General features: G+C 33.9%; 1 protein-coding gene across 1 annotated transcript in view; it reads right to left on the minus strand.

Moving 5' to 3' along the window:
- Positions 1-337: 337 nt before the first annotated feature.
- The window catches only part of LOC106478373 (microtubule-associated serine/threonine-protein kinase 3-like), a 192,308-nt gene continuing 172,814 nt past the window's right edge, over positions 338-19,831 (minus strand). Inside the window, exons 18-24 of the mRNA XM_022381966.1 lie at positions 19,532-19,642; positions 18,666-18,893; positions 15,198-15,355; positions 13,418-13,545; positions 11,480-11,856; positions 9,948-10,171; positions 338-8,587 (exon numbers count right to left, since the gene is read on the minus strand). Coding sequence (XP_022237674.1) covers positions 6,848-8,587; positions 9,948-10,171; positions 11,480-11,856; positions 13,418-13,545; positions 15,198-15,355; positions 18,666-18,893; positions 19,532-19,642 — 2,966 coding nt within the window. The 3' untranslated portion in view covers positions 338-6,847. The remainder of the gene's footprint in view (positions 8,588-9,947; positions 10,172-11,479; positions 11,857-13,417; positions 13,546-15,197; positions 15,356-18,665; positions 18,894-19,531; positions 19,643-19,831) is intronic.

Below are 19,831 nucleotides of genomic sequence, written 5' to 3' on the forward strand. Positions count from 1 at the left end.
TGACATAAAAACAGAGACAGCAGTGCAAACACTTTTATAAATACTTATTTTCTTACAAAATATTGAAGTGAAGTCTGAATTTATCATCTTGCTTGATTAAAATATAATAGCTGTAGAAATATTTAAAAACTCTAACACATATTTATTAATGCTTTTGTTTGTTCGTCTTACTTGTGGTTAAGGATAAACCTACTCAATGGATTATCTCTGCTGTTTCTACCACGGGTATCGAAACCCGGTTTTTAGCGTTATAAACCTTCAGACTTTTTTCTTAATGAGAATTTTTTATATTTTGTACAATTCTCTGACATAAACTGATAAAACAAACACCAAATGCTCAACCATAATCGTCAAGTTTATTTATCACATAGAAAGCTTTTAAGGCTCACTGACATCGCTGTACACAAGATATAAACACACATGTACATACAAGCTAAATTTCGAACTGTACAAAACAATTCCATACAAGCTCAGATATCTCGAAATGTTTGTTTACTATTTTGCAGTTATTACGCTAAAGAGCTAAGATTTTAGAAACATTGATTATGAACCTTGTCATTCCAATTCCTCGGAAACATTTCAGTAACACTACAGCACTACTGTAGAAATTCACTACTCTTAAACCATTTTTCTTCCGCCATTTAAAAAAGGTCAAGATAACTCTATGTTTGACAGACAATTCACGAAAATAATTGTTATTTTTCGACTCTTCAGTTATTTTGTAACTTCGTCTTCACTAAACAGTAATCTTTGCAAGCTTTATAAACACTACTCTTTCAACAAACCATTCAAATTCTAAGTCAAAATGTTCTAATTTTTATGAAGATTGATTATTTTTTCATTGAACTTTGGTTTAATGGTAATAAACAAACCAAAACAGTAATCTTATTAAGATTCATTTGTCATAGCTTAAACAGTGAAATTCTAATAAAATAATATAAATAAGTAGCCCACTTCTCTAGCCTAGAAATCGTTCTATCGAATGTTCACATACAATTGTTAAACTTAACTTTTGAACAGTTACACTCTGTACAAATACAAAAGTTTCACTGTCATTTTATTACATAACTTTCTTTAGTTGTTTTGTTTATGGGCTACCTATGCAATGGGCTACCTACACTCTGTCTAACATGGAGAATCGAACTCCGCATTTTAGTACCGTTTGTCTCTAAACTTGCCGATGACCCACTGGGGGTGACATGGTAACATAATCAGGTGTTAAACCTTTCATCTACGTGTTACCTTAGCCCTATCACTAGCTTCTCATTATTCTTTCATCAAAAGTCATGAAAAAGTTAACTTATACTTTAAAATCACGGCTTAAGTCTTGAGACACTCCTACTTCTACGTTTTTTGGAGTCACTCTGACTGTTACACACGTAAGCGTCAAGTAATAAAGAATAAATTGTATGTTATTCAGTCATTTCAACAGGACTGTAAAGTGCAGTCTGTATTTAAGATTTATTTAACTTTTTTTTTCAGCAACAAACTAATGGTTCAAAATAAATAAAACTAATAAAAAAATAATTATGAGGAAAAACAAAAATTGTAACACATTCAAATGTACAGTAAAAACAGAGGACGCCGCTAGGAAAAAGTACGGAAACTGGTGAAAGGGATGATTTGTCGTTAAGTAAAAAGCTGCACAATGAGCTATTGTGTTGTGCTCACCACAGGGCTCGAACTCCGGATTTAGCGCTATAAGCCTTCCACTGAGCGATAGGGCAGAGCACAGTAATGTAGTGATGCTTATGGGAGGTGTGTGGGGGGGGGGGGGAATGCGTAGTGTATCAAAGTTAACTTCAGTTATCTGTGCAACAAATGTAACAAATACTGATGTGCATTGAATGGTTGTACATCCAGATTTTTATGTGTAAACGTGTGCACTTCAGGCAGTCTGGACGATATCTTTCGGTAGTAGTTATTTGAGTTTGCTGGTAAGTGCCAGGATGTATAGGAGTGTGGATGGTGATGTTAGAAAAATAAATATGATGCTGAATAACCACTTCAACTGATTATTTTGCTTCTTAAAAAAATTGAATATGTTTAGTAGTAGTTAGATAATGCATAGAGTTAACGGATATGTTACACATATGGTTCACAAATACGTCTTTGGGTAATGTTACGATGAGTGAGAAGAGTAAAGTGTCCAAAATATAGTTAACAGATTGGAGAAGGAAGATTAAATCGGCAAGTTCTCGGGTAACAATAGTATTGGTTGGAGGTATACTAACAATAGTATGGTTGGAGGTATACTTAAAATATCTGATAAAGTTGGTTGAGGCCTCGTATGCGCTTTTTTCTTTTCTTTGAAAACGAAATAATCATACAGTTAATATGAATGGTTGCTACTTTTGAGTGAACATTAAAAGTACCATAGTAGAAGTTTCTGGTCCTTCGCGATTTTATGTAGTGTAATAATTTAAAGCCAAAACTATTTATTGGTCTGTAAAACTACGAATCTGAAAAATACGCTGAAATACGGTCGTAGTGGGTGACATTTCACAATAAACAAAGCTATGTATTCTCATGATCGAGTAAAGTGATCAAAGTCAGTCTTGGTGCAAGGTGAAACCAGCTACAGATTCTCATGATCGAGTAAAGTGATCAAAGTCAGTCTAGGTGCAGAATGAAACCAGCTACAGATTCTCATGATCGAGTAATGTGATCAAAGTCAGGCTTGGTGCAAAATGAAACCAGCTACAGATTCTCATGATCGAGTAATGTGATCAAAGTCAGTCTAGGTGCAGAATGAAACCAGCTACAGATTCTCATGATCGAGTAATGTGATCAAAGTCAGGCTTGGTGCAGAATGAAGCCAGCTACAGATTCTCATGATCGAGTAATGTGATCAAAGTCAGTCTTGGTGCAGAATGAAACCAGCTACAGATTCTCATGATCGAGTAATGTGATCTAAGTCAGGCTTGGTGCAGAATGAAACCAGCTACAGATTCTCATGATCGAGTAATGTGATCAAAGTTAGGCTTAGTGCAGAATGAAACCAGCTACAGATTCTCATGATCGAGTAATGTGATCAAAGTCAGGCTTGGTGCACAGATGAATCCACTGACCTTAGAGGTTTTTAAGGGTCAGCTTTAACCTGGAAGATGAATGCCGAGGTATGCCACGCAGAGAGGATATAACAGATAAGTTATTATAGACAAAAATCAACATTTGAAAAAGCATTTCTTCAGCGAGTTGAAAAAAATGAAAAGTAAGAATGTTGAGAGATAACTGGCAATGAGAGTCCAGAAGAGGACTGTAGAAAGTGTGCAGTAAATAACAGCTCAGTAGACTATGGAGGGCAGAGAATAAGGACTTAATTGTCAAAATTAAAAGAAAAACTGACAAAAAGAACAAATTTGATATCCACAAATTAAAGTCGACGAGACAAAAATGTTATAAATAATGGTTTGGTTTGTTTCGAAGACTTGCACAAAACTAAACAAGGGCTAGTTGCGTTAGTTAGCCCTAATTTTGAATTAGTCAAATGAAAAGAAAACAGCGAGTTAAAATCACCCACAGACAACTTTTTAGGCTACTACAATCGAATAGTGATGTTACATAACCACTCTTCTAACCCATTTACGATCGCAAAGAAAATCAACGCGATGCGAACCATGAATTATCTGGCCAACAGAACAGTACGTTAACCACCAGGGCACGCACGGCCCCTTATAAATAGTGAAAATAGGCCAAGGAGAAGCTAGAAAGAAACCGATCTAACGGTTACATGTACCACGTGGAAACATACACATAAAAAAAAACACGAAAAACTACGGAAAAGTACCATAACCAATTAAACCAGCAGTCTTTCCAAATCTTGTTAACCTTGTGATCCTACCTTTAAACACAGTACCTTGATTGGCAGCTCTCAGCAAATTGGACATAAACATACAAGTATTTAAAAATGACATTTAATGTCATAGATAAAGCACTGGTATTTCAAATTTTGGAAATTTTATATTAATTCCATAGATGTGGCTTTAACACATTTAAAAACTTTGTCAGTACTTTACACACTGTTACTACAATGCCTCACTAAACACTGGTTAATTTTTAAACAACCATTTCATAAACTTTTCAAAGCGCCCTCTAGCGGTAGCATTAATACTACATAACGATTATAACATTGCTTTACAATATTCTTTCAACTAACAATCAGTCAGTAGTTCGAAAAACATGGCTTTAAACTCATAATTATCCAATGAATTCAGGAAAATAAATAATATCACAATTTCATAACCATTAACAATTTTAAGCACATACGTAAATGAAAATCATGCATTTGTATAACTAATCGTTTGAAAATTAATTATAATATCATTCACCCAAACAGAATGCTTTCTCAAAATTTGTGAAGTGTTTTCTTCATTTAGATTTATCTAGTTTTCCAAGAACAATATTTTTACATTTAAGAAACACACCTACTACATTTCACGATCGAGTAAAGTTCATCAACTATTACCAAGATGCGCCATCTACATTGGATTTAACAAGGTAACTTGAAATAACACATTTTTTAAAATTTTAGTAAGAAGAGCTATCTCCAATACAATTTATAAAATATTGTTTAAGTAAACAGAAAATCTAATCTAAGGTTGCTGAAATATTTAACTTACGACAACTCAAAATACCTTGAGTTCATAGCGTTACACACAAAAGCACTAACTTCAACATACACCTAAAACTTCCAAACCACGTGACTGTTCACCGGGAACATTTTCACATGTACTGTAAAAGATGTGGATAACAACAATACGTTGTTTACACATAGATCTTCAAAGAAAAACAATGAACTTTGCTCTCTTTGCTGTCACGATACGTTTACATATCTGGATCAGTCTCTCAACTATAATTTAATTGGGAGTTAAAAAAACCCATTTGAACTTTCACGCTCAAATATTTAGACAAGCGTAGAAGATGCGTTTAAGTTTTCACTTTTGACTGACAAGCTAGAATACCCACCTCCTTTTGCTGTTTTTCTTGAACACTAATATCCCGTGGCTTCAGCTTTGTTTTTCAAATATCACTGTCTTTTACCCAACCATAAATGAAATAGATTAAACTAAACTTTCATTGTCAACTACAATCACGTCATAGCCGTGACACATTCATCCAATGATTTGCGGCCATATGACGACAAATATGGCAATGTACTTTTCCATTTATACCACACAGAAGCTAAAGCCATGAAAACGGGGTCATGAATATTACTTGAATACCTTTTTTAAATATTAAAAACATTTACATGTTGCTTAAACTACAAATAAAATCTTCCACTGAGGTAGAAAAGGAATGACTTTAGTTTATAATATGCAGTGCAAGCAGTAATAGGTTTTTAACATTTCAGAGGTTTGACACTAAGTCAAATTTACTTCTAAAACCAATAATAGCTATACTCAATAGGCTCAAACATTTGATCACAAGACAAACATTCTTGAAACTGTAACAGACAGTTTGTTGTTAAAATAGCATAACATTATAAAATGTCATATGACACACTGACATGATCAGCTAATGTTCAGACTCAAATACTCTACGTGTATGTTGTCACAATTTTTGATCTAAAACATGTCGTTGAACTAACTATTAACTTACTTGGAGTTAAGTCATTTATAAAACGAGAGATTTCCCTATAAGTAAACGCTACATAAAAGTAACAACACACTAAGTAGGCTTAGCATGAGTTAAGCCTATCCTAACTTGATAAGAAGAGTAGGAAATATCTTCTCGATAGTGTATTATTACGAAAGATTAAAAAAAAATGTTTTACATGAATTAAGCATGACTGAAGTGGGCACTGACAGCTTTATTTAATCACATTCATAGCCTGTTTGTGGTAAAGCAAACACAACTTTGTTGGTCCATGCTTTTAGCTGCATGTTACCACAAACTACTTATAATAAAATAATATAAGAGTTATTCACATTTTTTAACCAAGTCCAATTAGTCAGTTAAAATGTGTCAATGGCCCTAAGGTACATTTTCTTACTTTTATTGTCTGCTATTTTACTTTTTATGTCAGTTTTTCTAACGTGATACAGTTACCATGTTTTTGACCACAAAATCTCTACGACATTCTTGCTGTAAGCATTTCAATTTACAGTAGTGGCGGTCTACTGAGTACCTAGTTAAAAGATCTACAATTTTCTAGATAGAGCAACCTATTCACGTAAATATTATTATATAGAAATAAAGGTTGATAACAAAAGTAGAAATCGATCGTCTTATTTATAACTTTCGAGTTTCTCCCCCACTTCTATTTTAAATTTTCTGATATACCTTTCAATGACTAAGTTTCTATCTTATACTAAGTACGCACGATGCGAGGAACTTTTCGTTCTTACTTGTAGAAATGTTAGAAGTATTACACAAGTGGAAGACGAAGAGTAGAACAGAAATGGAAACTTATTGAACAAAAATAGTTATAGAATAATAAGTATTGTTTAAGTTACTGCTACAAAAGTTACAATAAGCAAAGATCAGTAGCGTAGAATCTTCAAAACGACAACAGAAATAAACAAAAAATAAATATACTATATACAACATATCACACATCTATTTACAAGATCAGACTTTAAATATATAGAATATCATACTGTGTCAAACACTAAGCTAAGCATACAAGTACATTCTGTTAGCCATAACACGTGCAATGGTAACACCAACAGTCATTACATAGGGAAACACTTTCAAAAATCGCCATCATCTATAAAATAAACCAAAACGACCAAAAGCGTAAACTTTTTGGCTTTACTTTAGAAGCAATTTGATATTTACAAGCACATATTACACGTACAATGGATAAATTAAAAATAATTTAATAGTTCCAGAATAATTACGATTATTTTTTTATTGGCGTGTCATGTAATGCTTTAGTAACGTCTGGTGGTTTGACTGTTGAGATGTCGTCTTTCTTCGGTGGATGAACCGGTATATTTTGGATATCACCTGAGAAGGTGGCCCGTGAAGCTGAATCTTTTGTTGTAGTGATGGAAACTGACGAAAATGGCGACTTCTCTGCGACAGCTGTTTTCTGGTCAACTGCACGTGGGATTACAGGTAAGTACATGGTAACGTTAATAGGTGGCAGCTTTAACTCTTCTCCTTCCTTACTTTGATGGGCAGTATCGGGTGGCACAGTGGCGTCTTCAATTAGCACAGGAAGAACTTGTTCTCGAATTCCTGTTCTTCTTTCTTTGGAGTCACAACTTAACGAAATTTTTGTTACCTGAGATGGCGTAGGTTGCTCTTCGGCTTCAAAACTATCCATACTTCTTTCAACTACTGTTTTAAGCTTTACATTAGAGCCATAAAGTTGTTGAGTATCCCCACGAATCTCACGCACAGAACCGGATCGTCCATGTTCGCCAAGGTCTTTCGAATGACTAGATGAAAATGTAACTCCAATGTTTTCATCTTGCTGTTTATCAGTAAAAGTCTCTGAGCTACCTACCATTCCGTTTGACGCTGATGACTGAGATCTATCAGTTGTAATAATGGAAACCTTCTTGGGCGAAAAGGAAGAAAGGGGAGCAGTAGGTTTTGAAACAAGGGAGGAACCAGCTGAAGTGTAGTGGTGATGGAAATTTGAGGCAGGAGTCGAGGAAAGAGCAAGAGGTGAAGAAGTGTGCCCACTAAACGACTCCCTTTTTAGTTTACCTTGTTTTAACTTGACGTCGGATGACTTGGAATGAAGTCGGTCAGGTGAAAGGGCACGTCTAAGAAGTGGAGAACCAGGCTCAGCGCTCTTTGGTCGCATGAAAATCTTTTTGCCTGAACTGGTGGGGGTTAGAGTGCTTCCAGAGGTGACTTTGTGTGATGTAGTAGCAGGATGGTGAGCCAAGGGGAAGGCCAAAGGAGAAGGTGATCGTATAGGTGAAGTTGAATGCAAAGAAGAAGGGGAAGGTGTGCGAACTAAGGGCGATAGGGGCACATGCCCCACTGATTTCCGACGAGGAGAGCGGAAAGTCTGAATCAACTTGTGTTTAAGACCATGAAGAGAGCTTGGTCGCTGGAACTGAGCAGTTCCTGCTGGAGAACCAGGGACACTAGAACTGGGAGAACTGCTTCCGGAAGAGTTTCCTGCAGAGTAGGAAGACTCGGATGTCGAACACAGTCTATTAGCCGGTGGAGATCGTGGACCTTTTCGTGTTGGGGATCCTGGGGCAATCTCGCCCCCTCTACTCAAGGACTGTAGGCTGTGGCTGGTGGTCAACATAGGAGGGGATCTAGAAACTAAATGCTGCAAGTCGGCACTAGCTCGTTTATTACTCAACCTCCTCAAAAGCGTGGCTCTCCTCTTACGATCAGATTGTGCATCTCTCTTTCCTTGGCCATAACGCTTCCGTACAACTGGCCTGCGAACCATCTTAATGGAAGACGGGTGTCTCTTACGACCTCCGGTTTTTATGGTAGTACTTTCTAACGGTATTGTACGAATAGTGATGCGGTCTCCACCTGACAAGATCAGCTGAAGAACCTGATGATGGACCAGTCCCTGAAGAGGTTCTCCATTTATATGGGTAATCAGATCACCAGGTCTCAGTCCTGACTCGAAGGCTGGCCCATTGTTATCCACGGCCTAAAAAGGAAACATGGATATTTAAGCTATAAGTGGAATTGACTAAAACAACATTTACCGAGTTATCAAAATTACATTTTACGTTTTACAAAAGAATGTATTAAAAGTTCCTGTGTTTAGAATCAAATCTTTATATTTGAGTACTAAAAGTTTGAAAAAGTAAAAGCTGGATATAATCAGCCACAACTGATGTACAAAAGCCATTTAATTGTGTGCATAAAAATGGCGTCCATATATTCAGCAACTAACATAAAAAAGACCACAAAAACCATTTCTGATAACAAAGCTACATCATATTTGAGGCATTAGAAAACAAAGACCCATAGGTTAGTATTTCAGCATTTGTAATAATGTGTTCCGTATATTATTAAAGCTCCCAAAGAACTTGCCACTTTTAACATATCCAACCACTCAGATGTCCTGCATGTTTTATAGATTTTAAAGGTTTCGTAGTAGGTTTTCCATAAATACAACAAACTGATGCCTTGTATGTCGAGAGAAGATATACTTGTAAGACATTAATGTTCTAACATTTAATAAAAGTTTAGTGTAGTACGAGTTGTGGGCTTTAGCTTTGAATCAGAAGTCATTTATCACTCTAAGTATATTAAACAGAACTCAAATATGACTTGAAAGTTAATGAAGCTAATTATATAAAACAAAATTTCCAGAAGTACATAATGACATAATACGCAACTACATCTTCGAATGCACGGACACATCAGCTGGTTAGTCTATTAACAGCAGTTTCAGCCCATAGGCGGCGGAACATTGACCTTGTTGCAAAGTGCCCCTTGGAATGGGAAACAGAGACTTGTATATAACTATCACGGAAAATCGCTTTTTCTGTTTGAATTCATAGCAAATAAGGTGCCCCCAAATTCAAGTATGTTTCAAAGTTCCCCCAAATTCAAGTATGTTTCTCCGTCTATGTTTTAGCCTTAAGTTTATTGCAAGCTGATGATTACAAAACCAAAACAAATTAAATATTATATTGTACCTTACCCTACACACCGGAATTCTCACGTTACAATTGCTGTACACAGCAAAATACGATAAGAGTGAACTGCCAGCTATCATGGAAAAACGTTCGTAAGTTTAACTTCTAATACACGCAATAAAAAATTATATAGAATGTTTTTTACAGATAGACAACTGACCAAAGTGTACCATTTATATCAGCTACGCATTCAAAATGGTACACGACAGGGTAGACTGTGAATAGTAAGAAGTTATATATGCTAAATTACAGCGTTATCTTTTGGTGGTAACACAATAATTGTACCATATTGGTTTGCTTCTAGTAAAACGTTATATCTGCTTTTGTAAATAGCTTCAACACAGCAATGAATTAACTTACAGACACCAAATGCTGAAGAGTATATACATCCGAGTCCCCAAAATACACCCTTATTGCTCGAGCTGTGAAACCAAATCCACGTGGTCCTTTGCGGATTATGATTGGTGGTTTTAGCTGTGGAACCAATGGACTCGTTTCTCTGTTAGGTGAAGTATCTCGTGAACTTGTGCTGGAACCACCGGGAGAACGAGCTACAGGCTGAGATACAGTTTCATCTGTGGGAGCTTGAAATAGAATATAAGGACAGTAATTCATCAGCCTTAGAAACCCTCAGATTTAGTAACACTAACTTGAATATCTATTAGATGATAAGAACCCTATAACCCAAGCGCTTTCAAAAGGTGGACCTCGGAACCTGTTTGTACCTGAAGAAGAAAGGTCTACTTTTCGAAAGCGCTCGCATTATAGGGTTTTTTCATCCTGTATCAAGACTTCTTGAACCTACGTGTTTTTCTGATATCATGATTAGATAGCTATTATTCAGCCTTCGGTCTTGGTAAGCTTAATTTAAGGTTATTCCTCAGTCTTAGTAGACCAAATTTAACAGTTATTCCTCAGTCTTAGTAGACCAAATTTAACAGTTATTCCTCAGCCTTAGTATCCCTAGTTTGGTCATTCTTTCTTAGTCTTAGTAACTGTAATTTGAACAGTTATTCCTCAACCTAAATATCCCTAATTTGAACAGTTATTCCTCAACCTAAATATCCCTAATTTGAACAGTTATTCCTCAACCTAAGTATCCCTAATTTGAACATTTATACGTCAGTCTTAGTAACTCTAATTTGAGCAGTTTTGCCAATTTTTAGGCAAGCGATACAAGCGAGTTTTTAATAAAATTGGAAACAATTACCGATTAAAGATAAAAAATAAATCATAATTATTTATTTTTCAATGACCACTCCAATAACATTTGGGTTGTAACTACAGTTTGTTTATGTTGATTAAATCGAATATTTCTATAAATAATAACATTAAAAATTATTAGTTTCAGTTATTTATTCACAAGTTTGCGCCAGGTATTGCACAATAACAAAAACAACCGCGCTTGGCTCTTTGGAACCGTTGAGCGTTATAAGAGTGACGGTCAAATTCCATTATTCGACTAGAGTTATCCACGAGTTGGCGGTGGGTGCTGTTGACTAGCTGCGTTCACTCTAACCTATCAGTTCAAAATTGGGGGTGGATAGCTCTTGTGTAGTTCCTGCGAATATCCACAATAAACATATAAACTTCTGTGTAAGAACTTTATATTAAATATAGGCATATGAAGTTTCGAGACAACTATTTGTGGGATAATAGATATACTTCTGTACAACGTTTCATCTCTTAATAGTGAGACATGATCAACGCTTGTACAGAAATAAACCTATTACCCAAAAATAGTTGTCTCGAAACTTCACATTCTTCGTAAGTTTAGTGTCTTAAAAATACAAAGGTATGATTGTACTTATTGTACAAGGATTCGTTAGTTTATATAATATATTCTATTGGTTCTTTCCACTCTGACGTAATCAAGTACGTTGCTAACATACCTTCCGATATTATTAATGATAATCCGGAAGCCGATGCCGATTTCGTTACCCAGCGTTCTTTCTGTCGTGTTCCTACAGGTAAAGCTGATGTTGACGGGATTGGAATATGTGGTGATACCGGAAGTGGAGTGACGTGATTCTTAAGTTTCATCCAGTCCTGTGCAATACTAGTTTCACTGCCTGGTGGTTGGGTTGGTGGTGGTTTGTGCCCAATGGAAGAAATCGAGACACCTGAAGATACTTTCCCTGTACTCACCGACAACTGAGGTAATAATTCCTTCCGCCTGAACTTTCTGTCCTCCTTCTCAGCGGGTTTATTTTTATGTTCTTTTAGTTTACGAGATGGTGAGTGTCGTGGTGACACTTGGCTAATATTTCTATATATATAAAACAAACGTTCAACGATAGAAAACATCATACTGACTTCAACTCGTATTTATACAATGTTTGAGACTCATATTAAATGTTCAACGTTCTGTTTTTGCGACAAACACCAAAATGTAAGCATAAGTAAGGGCCACACATTCGACGATAAGTTCAAGTATTTCAGCTAAAAACCTTTAAACATAACTCCGTAAAAACGATATTTCTGACAGAATATCAGAATAATAATTATTTTTTGATTCTTAAAGTTGATAACAAATCTAGTTTTTTCAAAGATCAGTCCTCATAATATTCCAAATTTAAAATCCAATCTTTGGGATTTATCACTACAAATCTAAACCTCGTAGACAACAGAGTTAACTAGAGTCACAAAATATTTCTAATAAACAGCTCTCCAAAAATCACTACAAATCTAAACCTCGTAGACAACAGAGTTAACTAGAGTCACAAAATATTTCTAATAAACAGCTCTCCCAAAATCACTACAAATCTAAACCTCGTAAACATCAGAGTTAACTAAAGTCACAAAATATTTCTGATAAACAGCTCTCCCAAAATCAAAAATTTTTCTTCGTAATAAATATACTAGCGTTTGTGATGTTCTTAACCAGTTGACTTAATTTTACCATTCTTCTAAAATATTATTGGTGACTCATCGTCCAAGTTGAATTTTTTTTACCTTTCTTCGCGTTTTCCTCCTGTGCAATATGCCTTTAGAAGTTATTAGTAATTTAATTTTTACATCAAACAACCTTTGCAATATAACTATTAACAAAATCAAAAAGTTTTGTAAAAAAAAAGCACTGTACACATTTTTTGAAGAAGATAAGTTAAAAACAACTGATTAAACATATACACATATATAATATCACAGTCTTGTAACAAAAAATACGGATATGTAACACTTGCTCTAAAAACTACTACGAAAACATCCCACGTGCAAATTCAGGATGTTAAGGATGACAAAGTCTCAGCAAGCAAAACCAAATAACTTCCTGAATGTGATTAAAATATCGAAAAGAAAAGGCTACTTGTCGCAAAAAATATAACACTAAATTATATCAATGTTCATCTTGCTACATCGTATACGAATTGTTTCATGATTTCAGTTTTCCTTATATTACAGCCACCTTATGTAATCAGGTCCTTCTACACCAACTTAAGACCTTGAACTAGTGTGCACAGAGTTTGTGAAGTTATTAGCAGCTGAAATCTGGACATTATGTTTTAGAACGTGAAATATCAGAACCTTAACCAAGCTTCTCAAGAGGAAGGGTTCGTTTTGAGTTACCCAAGACAAATATAGAATTATTTTTAATCAGATTAAAATAATAAATTTTCGAGAATCTATAAACACAGTTAATGTGCTGTTGTACTGGAAAAAAATTATAATTTCTTCAAAAGATTTCACATGGTACAGTTTAGCTTAAAAATCAACTAAAAGCATGCAGTGGGATTAGCATGGTAGTTTACTGGCTGCAGGCTTAAACACGTGTTAAAACAATTGATTAATCTCCTCATATCATGGTCTGGCGAGAACAAATATGTACTTACAAGTCAGGAGTTGAGGCACTTTTTCTGTTAGCAGCCTCACCAGAGGAAGAACTTCCTGTTTCGGCGTTTTCCGATTGGTTTAGGTCAGTGTTGCTTCCGGTTTTGCGAGCGCTTTCTTCTTTGGCTAACTACAAACCGCAAAAATTGTATTTCAGTGCGTTAGATTGATAATAATTAATTACTATTATAGATGTAGTCGTTAAAACATATTCTCCTATATTTTATGGCCTAAATCTGCATAAATACCAAATGCAATTTGAAGAATTTAAAAAAATATAATTCACAACATATAAAAATGTAAGTTTTAAGTGATAAATAATTACACAGAGTTTACTGTATTGATTTGCGAATTTTCTTTAAACAGTGAATGGAATAACTAGGGTTATCCTGATAATTAATGAATATCTAATAAACAAATGTAAAACGCGCAATATCGTTTATCATATATACATCATGATAGTCTGCGCATTTTTATAAACGTAAGTAAACCTACTAATTACATGTTATGGGCACCATTTCGATTGTGCTCATTACACGTTGACGTATAGACAATGGACCTGTCACGGTAAGTTTCTCAACCTCCATTGCAGAGAATTGCAAGAACGACTCACGAGAAACTTCATATTCTGTATTATCAGAGAATTAATTACACATATCAGTCACGAGAAAGCTTCTTATTCTACATTGGATAAAAGATCACTAGAGTATGACCTTGAATTTGAGATAAGACGACATAACTACAGAGGATTGAGTACGTTATATGTAAATGATTTTAAACACATATCAGCAAGTTAAGAGACAACCACAGCCGATATAAAGTCAAGTAGAACGGAATGTATCTGAACTACATTTTGACATTGTTTGTCGTTTCGTAAATAGTGTGATGTCACCAAAAATTAATCGCCTTTTTATGAAACAGTCATATCCGGCGTAAAATATGTGTTTAGATCAGAGTTTAGAATTACCAAGACGGTGATATCCCTTGTACTTAATGGTAATAGAATATAAGTGAATATGGATCATATTGGGCTTCCAGAACCATCCAGTCAGAGACCTGCAAACAGTGATAACCTCAGTTGTAGTAAGAATCCACGAACACAAAGATCAGTGGCAAAAGACGTCTATGTGTCTCAGGCAACAGTACGTAGCATAATAAGAAATGATCTCTGTCTAGAAGAGCAACACACGTCACGTGTACAGCAGTTGCTTCCACAGAATAATTGTTCAACCATCGTAAGTCTCGAGCAGCTGGAGAATGAAGTTCGTATTCATTCTATACTATACTACGACATTCGTAGAGTCTATGGATTTCAGTGCAGTCGGACTGTTGAAATGAGTGCTGTGAAGGCATTATTCTCGTACATTAAATGTTTTATGGAAAGCTACAGGGAAGGGGAGTGTGATTTGATCATGACAACCTTACGACGGAGCATTTTACAATTGAAGTTATACTGCCTGCAAAATGCACGGTCATCAGATAGAGCATGACTGGACGTGTGGGCATAGACTGTAACGACCCTGAGAGGATCCAAAATCGTTTTAATATAGCGTACTCAACCTCTGTAGTTTATAAATGGCTACCAATGAATTTATTCAAATTAAATTCACCAGTATACTGGATAAAGAAATGATAAGAAAGATAAACCAACTGACCTTAAAATATCTCTCGTTTATTCTGCTCTTAATGAAAACGAGCAACAATTAAACTTAAATGTGGTTCAAAATCTTAGTACTCGATATAGTTTAATTCAAAATGATGGAGTATACATGAATATCTTACTTTCAACAAGTTCTCTTCATCCAACTCCTTCTCTAAACAGGAGTAAACTCTCCTGAACTGTGGGGAACAAGAAGAGAAACTACTAAACAAAGAACTCTCATCAGTGTCATCCAGCTCTTCTGATTCCTCCATTTCGTGATTGTACCTGTCAGCTCGTGCTGTAGTAGTAAGTGAAAGAGTTAGTCTTTTGAATATTATTTTATTTGTTGTTCTTTTAAGAAAATGCATTGAATGTTTCCGCTCTTAGCTTTCGAGCAACGATTTTTGCTTTTGTTAGAAAAATTTGAAAGCCAAAAAACTTCACAGACATCTTATACAAGAAAGTAGTCTGGATAATTTTGAGAGAAGGTATAATATCTATTGATATTTTTAAAGGTTAAACTAAATGTACTTTATATCAGAAAGAGAGGGAAATTAAGACCACTTATGATATCGCTTATGATTAAAGACGAAGTAATTAAAAATCCGCTCGTCCATTTAACAATGATGTTCTTTATTGTACCTCTCGGGTCATCGGGTTTAAGAAAGACAATATTTGTTGAACTTATTAGCTTACTGGTTTTAAATTATCTTTGTTGAACTTATCAGCTTATTAGTTTTCAATTATCTTTGTTGTACCTATCAGCTTATTTGTTTCAGAAATTATATTTATTATATTTTCCTTTGAGAAAGAACTCAGTATGAAGAAGCACATCAAGTTTCTACACAAAACTTAAATTCGTATAACTTCAGTACTTCTTCGATAGATGCTAGAACCGTGAACTTGATCTCCCTCTAACCACTTTGTGGCCATGAAAGTGTTAGGATCAAACCAAGTGTGTTTTATACCAATAAATGCAGTATGGTTTAAGACAACTATGCTATACGCTGTGTATTTCTACTTATCAAAACAGCTGCACAACTTGGTAATTTTATTCATGCTCCAAATAAGGAGCGAATGGAGGGAAACTCCCTAAATATTAATTATTTTACCCCTTGTTAATAAAATCATACGCATGAAGGAATGTTTTAAGGGTGAAACTTCACTGACTCACTTAGCTTCAATGAAGGCACATGTATGTAAGTTACCATCGTACTGATTGTTCTTATGGCGGATATTATATCCTTCAACCATTGGTAATAATGATTTCACATTTTCCTGAATTTCTGGTTTATTCAAAGCTATTATTAAATCTTAGTTTTGACTTAATTAGTGTCTGATTATAGTAAGGCAATTATATTCACGGTATACACACACACGTGTATATATTTATATATAAATGGTAGACGGTGTATCCCCATCGCAATGTTCTGCAGTCAGTTCCAAAACCTAAGGCAAATCTTATATCCCACATTATAGTCTATGCTTTGGTGATCCTTTTAATTTTTGTTAGTCGTTAAGGGCTTGTTTTTATAATTAAAATGTATTTTTATCATAAGTTTGAGCTTGCTGTTTTCAACGCAGTCCTTCCTTTCGATGTTGATATTAATTTAACTGTTAAAAAAAATGTTTTTACAAATATATACATGAGGTTACATTTCTTTCATTATATTGCTAAGTACTTACAATTTGAGCACTGATTTTATATACATTTTAATAGTTATCTTTTTCGTTATTAACATGTACGATAGATACCAAAAAATAACTAAATTATAAAGTTCTTATTATTTTTTATTATTGTATTAAAGAAAATCACGTTTTTATATCAACAAAGAAATTAATTAGTAGCACACATGAGTACCTATTTAATACAAACACATAATGTGACAGTATTAAGTAAGTGCGTACATACATTAACACTATCTGGGGAGACCTTATCGAATATACTCTTTTTTTCTTCTTAAGACTATTTTTTCGTATTTAGCGTACATAAGATACGTAAATGATAGGTATATATATATATATATATCATTCTTCAATACCGTATTATTATTATTATTCTATACCAATTAAATAATATATGTATATCGTTCTTCAATATCAACTAAATGATAGGTGCATTTCCATTCTTCTATACCAATTAAATAATCTATGTATATCGTTCTTTAATATTAACTAAATGATAGGTGTATGTCATTCTTCTATACCAATTAAATAATATATATGTATATCGTTCTTTAATATTAACTAAATGATAGGTGTATGTCATTCTTCTATACCAATTAAATAATCTATGTATATCGTTCTTCAATATTAACTAAATGATAAGTGTATGTCATTCTTCAATACCAATTAAATAATATATGTATATCGTTCTTCAATATTAACTAAATGATAGGTGCATTTCCATTCTTTTATACCAATTAAATAATCTATGTATATCGTTCTTCAATATTAACTAAATGATAGGTGTATGTCATTCTTCTATACCAATTAAATAATATACGTATGTCGTTCTTCAATATTAACTAAATGATAGGTGTATGTCATTCTTCAATACCAATTAAATAATATATGTATATCATTCTTCAATACCGTATTATCATTCTTCTATACAAATTAAATAATCTATGTATATCGTTCTTCAATATTAACTAAATGATAAGTGTATGTCATTCTTCAATACCAATTAAATAATCTATGTATATCGTTCTTCAATATTAACTAAATGATAAGTGTATATCATTCTTCTATACAAATTAAATAATCTATGTATATCGTTCTTCAATATTAACTAAATGATAAGTGTATGTCATTCTTCAATACCAATTAAATAATATATGTATATCGTTCTTCAATATTAACTAAATGATAGGTGTATTTCCGTTCTTCTATACCAATTAAATAATATATATGTATATCGTTCTTCAATATTAACTAAATGATAAGTGTACGTCATTCTTCAATACCAATTATTGTGTAGGACAAATTCATTTTCATCCTTAAACCTTGTTCCTCATTATGAATTCCATTTCAGTTTTTCTTAAATAAAGGAGCCAATTACAGGTGGTTTAGTTACCTTAAATAATACGAAGACATCAGCAATGAATGTATAGAATTTATTTGTCCACTTTGTGGGCAGGAAGGATCTACACAAACTTCACATTTTACTACTTGAGTATTCTAGACATTTGTGCATTAAAGGCTTAACAGCGAAGTCAAGGGTACCTCATCATTTAACCTCAGGATAACATCTACGGGCACGTACTGAATTATTAAGCTGTATACTTTCTATCCTGGGTGTTTCGACTATTTCTTTGAAAGCACTAACTATTTGACCACAAAAATCAGTCACTGGAATGACATTATGCTAGAACATTAGTCACATGTTAAAGAAAATGGTGTTCTTTTAATAACAATGAAACAGTCTCTTAAAATATGCGTATCAGTCGTGACGAAAAAACCTTTTGACAAATACGAAGTTAATATATTAAACTAATTTTCTTATTTCCCCAATATAATAAAATCATCTCTCGCATGTACTATATTAATTGTGAAAGAATATTGTATAAATGTGACCAATACAAAGTATCATCTTTCACACTTACTATCAAAGTAACTCGTGTCTTCCTCGTGATCAAGTTGAGGCACGAACTCTGCTTTCTGACGAAGAAGGGACTCCCAGTCCATACTGACGAAGAAAGGATGTTCTTTAACTTCATGGGCGCCTCCAGTTCCTAAGCGATCGATAGGATGTTGACGGAGAAGCTGAGTGATGAGGTCTTTGGCATCTTCCGGAACATTCCATTCCTCCTCATCCGGCCATTCGACTTCGTCTACACAGTAGATAAAAAAAGAAAAATTTTAAATTGCAAGGCAATTTTAAATTTTGTTTTTATATTTTAAAAGATAATTAAATAACTTAAAGGACTTGTTTGTAATTTTTAATAGGTACTAACGGCAAAGTTGTAATTTCATTTAATAGGCGAAGTGTAATGCAAAGAAAACCGCATTACAGGGGTAAATTGGGTGGCGAGAAAGTAACGTGAGGTATTATAAATTGAAATTAGCATTTTACACAATTTAAAAATGTGATCTCATAATTTTTGGATTAATTTTATCATGTAAACAAATTTTAATCTTATTGAGAAAATTATTAAATAAAAACCAACATGTTTCAAGTATGTTGATTTCTCGAACCAACTGTAAAAAATGAGTTATTTATTTTTAATGTTACATTGCTCTTCTAATACAAAACAAAGAAGAGTAAACGAAGATTTTGTTCCCATAATTCATCTCACACAAACCTTAAGGATGTATTTAAAACCTACACAACTTTTATAGGACCTACTTCGCTTACATACCTAGAACATTACTTGTTCACATGAAAAACACATCACAAACGAGGTAAAGCATTTGATGAAGAGTGTTGAAAAAGGAAGACTGATGAGTTAGTATACACAGATTTCCTTACCGTTGATCACATGTGCAAATAATTTCTCAGGAGTTTCACCAAAGAAAGGAACACAGCCAATTAAAAATTCGTAAAGAACGATTCCCATAGACCACCAGTCCACCGGTTTTCCTAATCAAATATAACAAGCGATAATAATTCAATTTAACAAAGTCCTTATATATATATATATATATATATATATATAGTAATTAGTTGTAGTAGTTACTTATAGTTACTTTACTATCTCAGTAGTAAAAGTAAAAAAGTATGTTTCTAGCATTCTACGGTTAGTAAATAATTGTCACTGCGCCATCTATT

Source organism: Limulus polyphemus, unplaced genomic scaffold (assembly GCF_000517525.1).
Source record: "Limulus polyphemus unplaced genomic scaffold, Limulus_polyphemus-2.1.2 Scaffold205, whole genome shotgun sequence".
Lineage (NCBI taxonomy): Eukaryota > Metazoa > Arthropoda > Merostomata > Xiphosura > Limulidae > Limulus > Limulus polyphemus.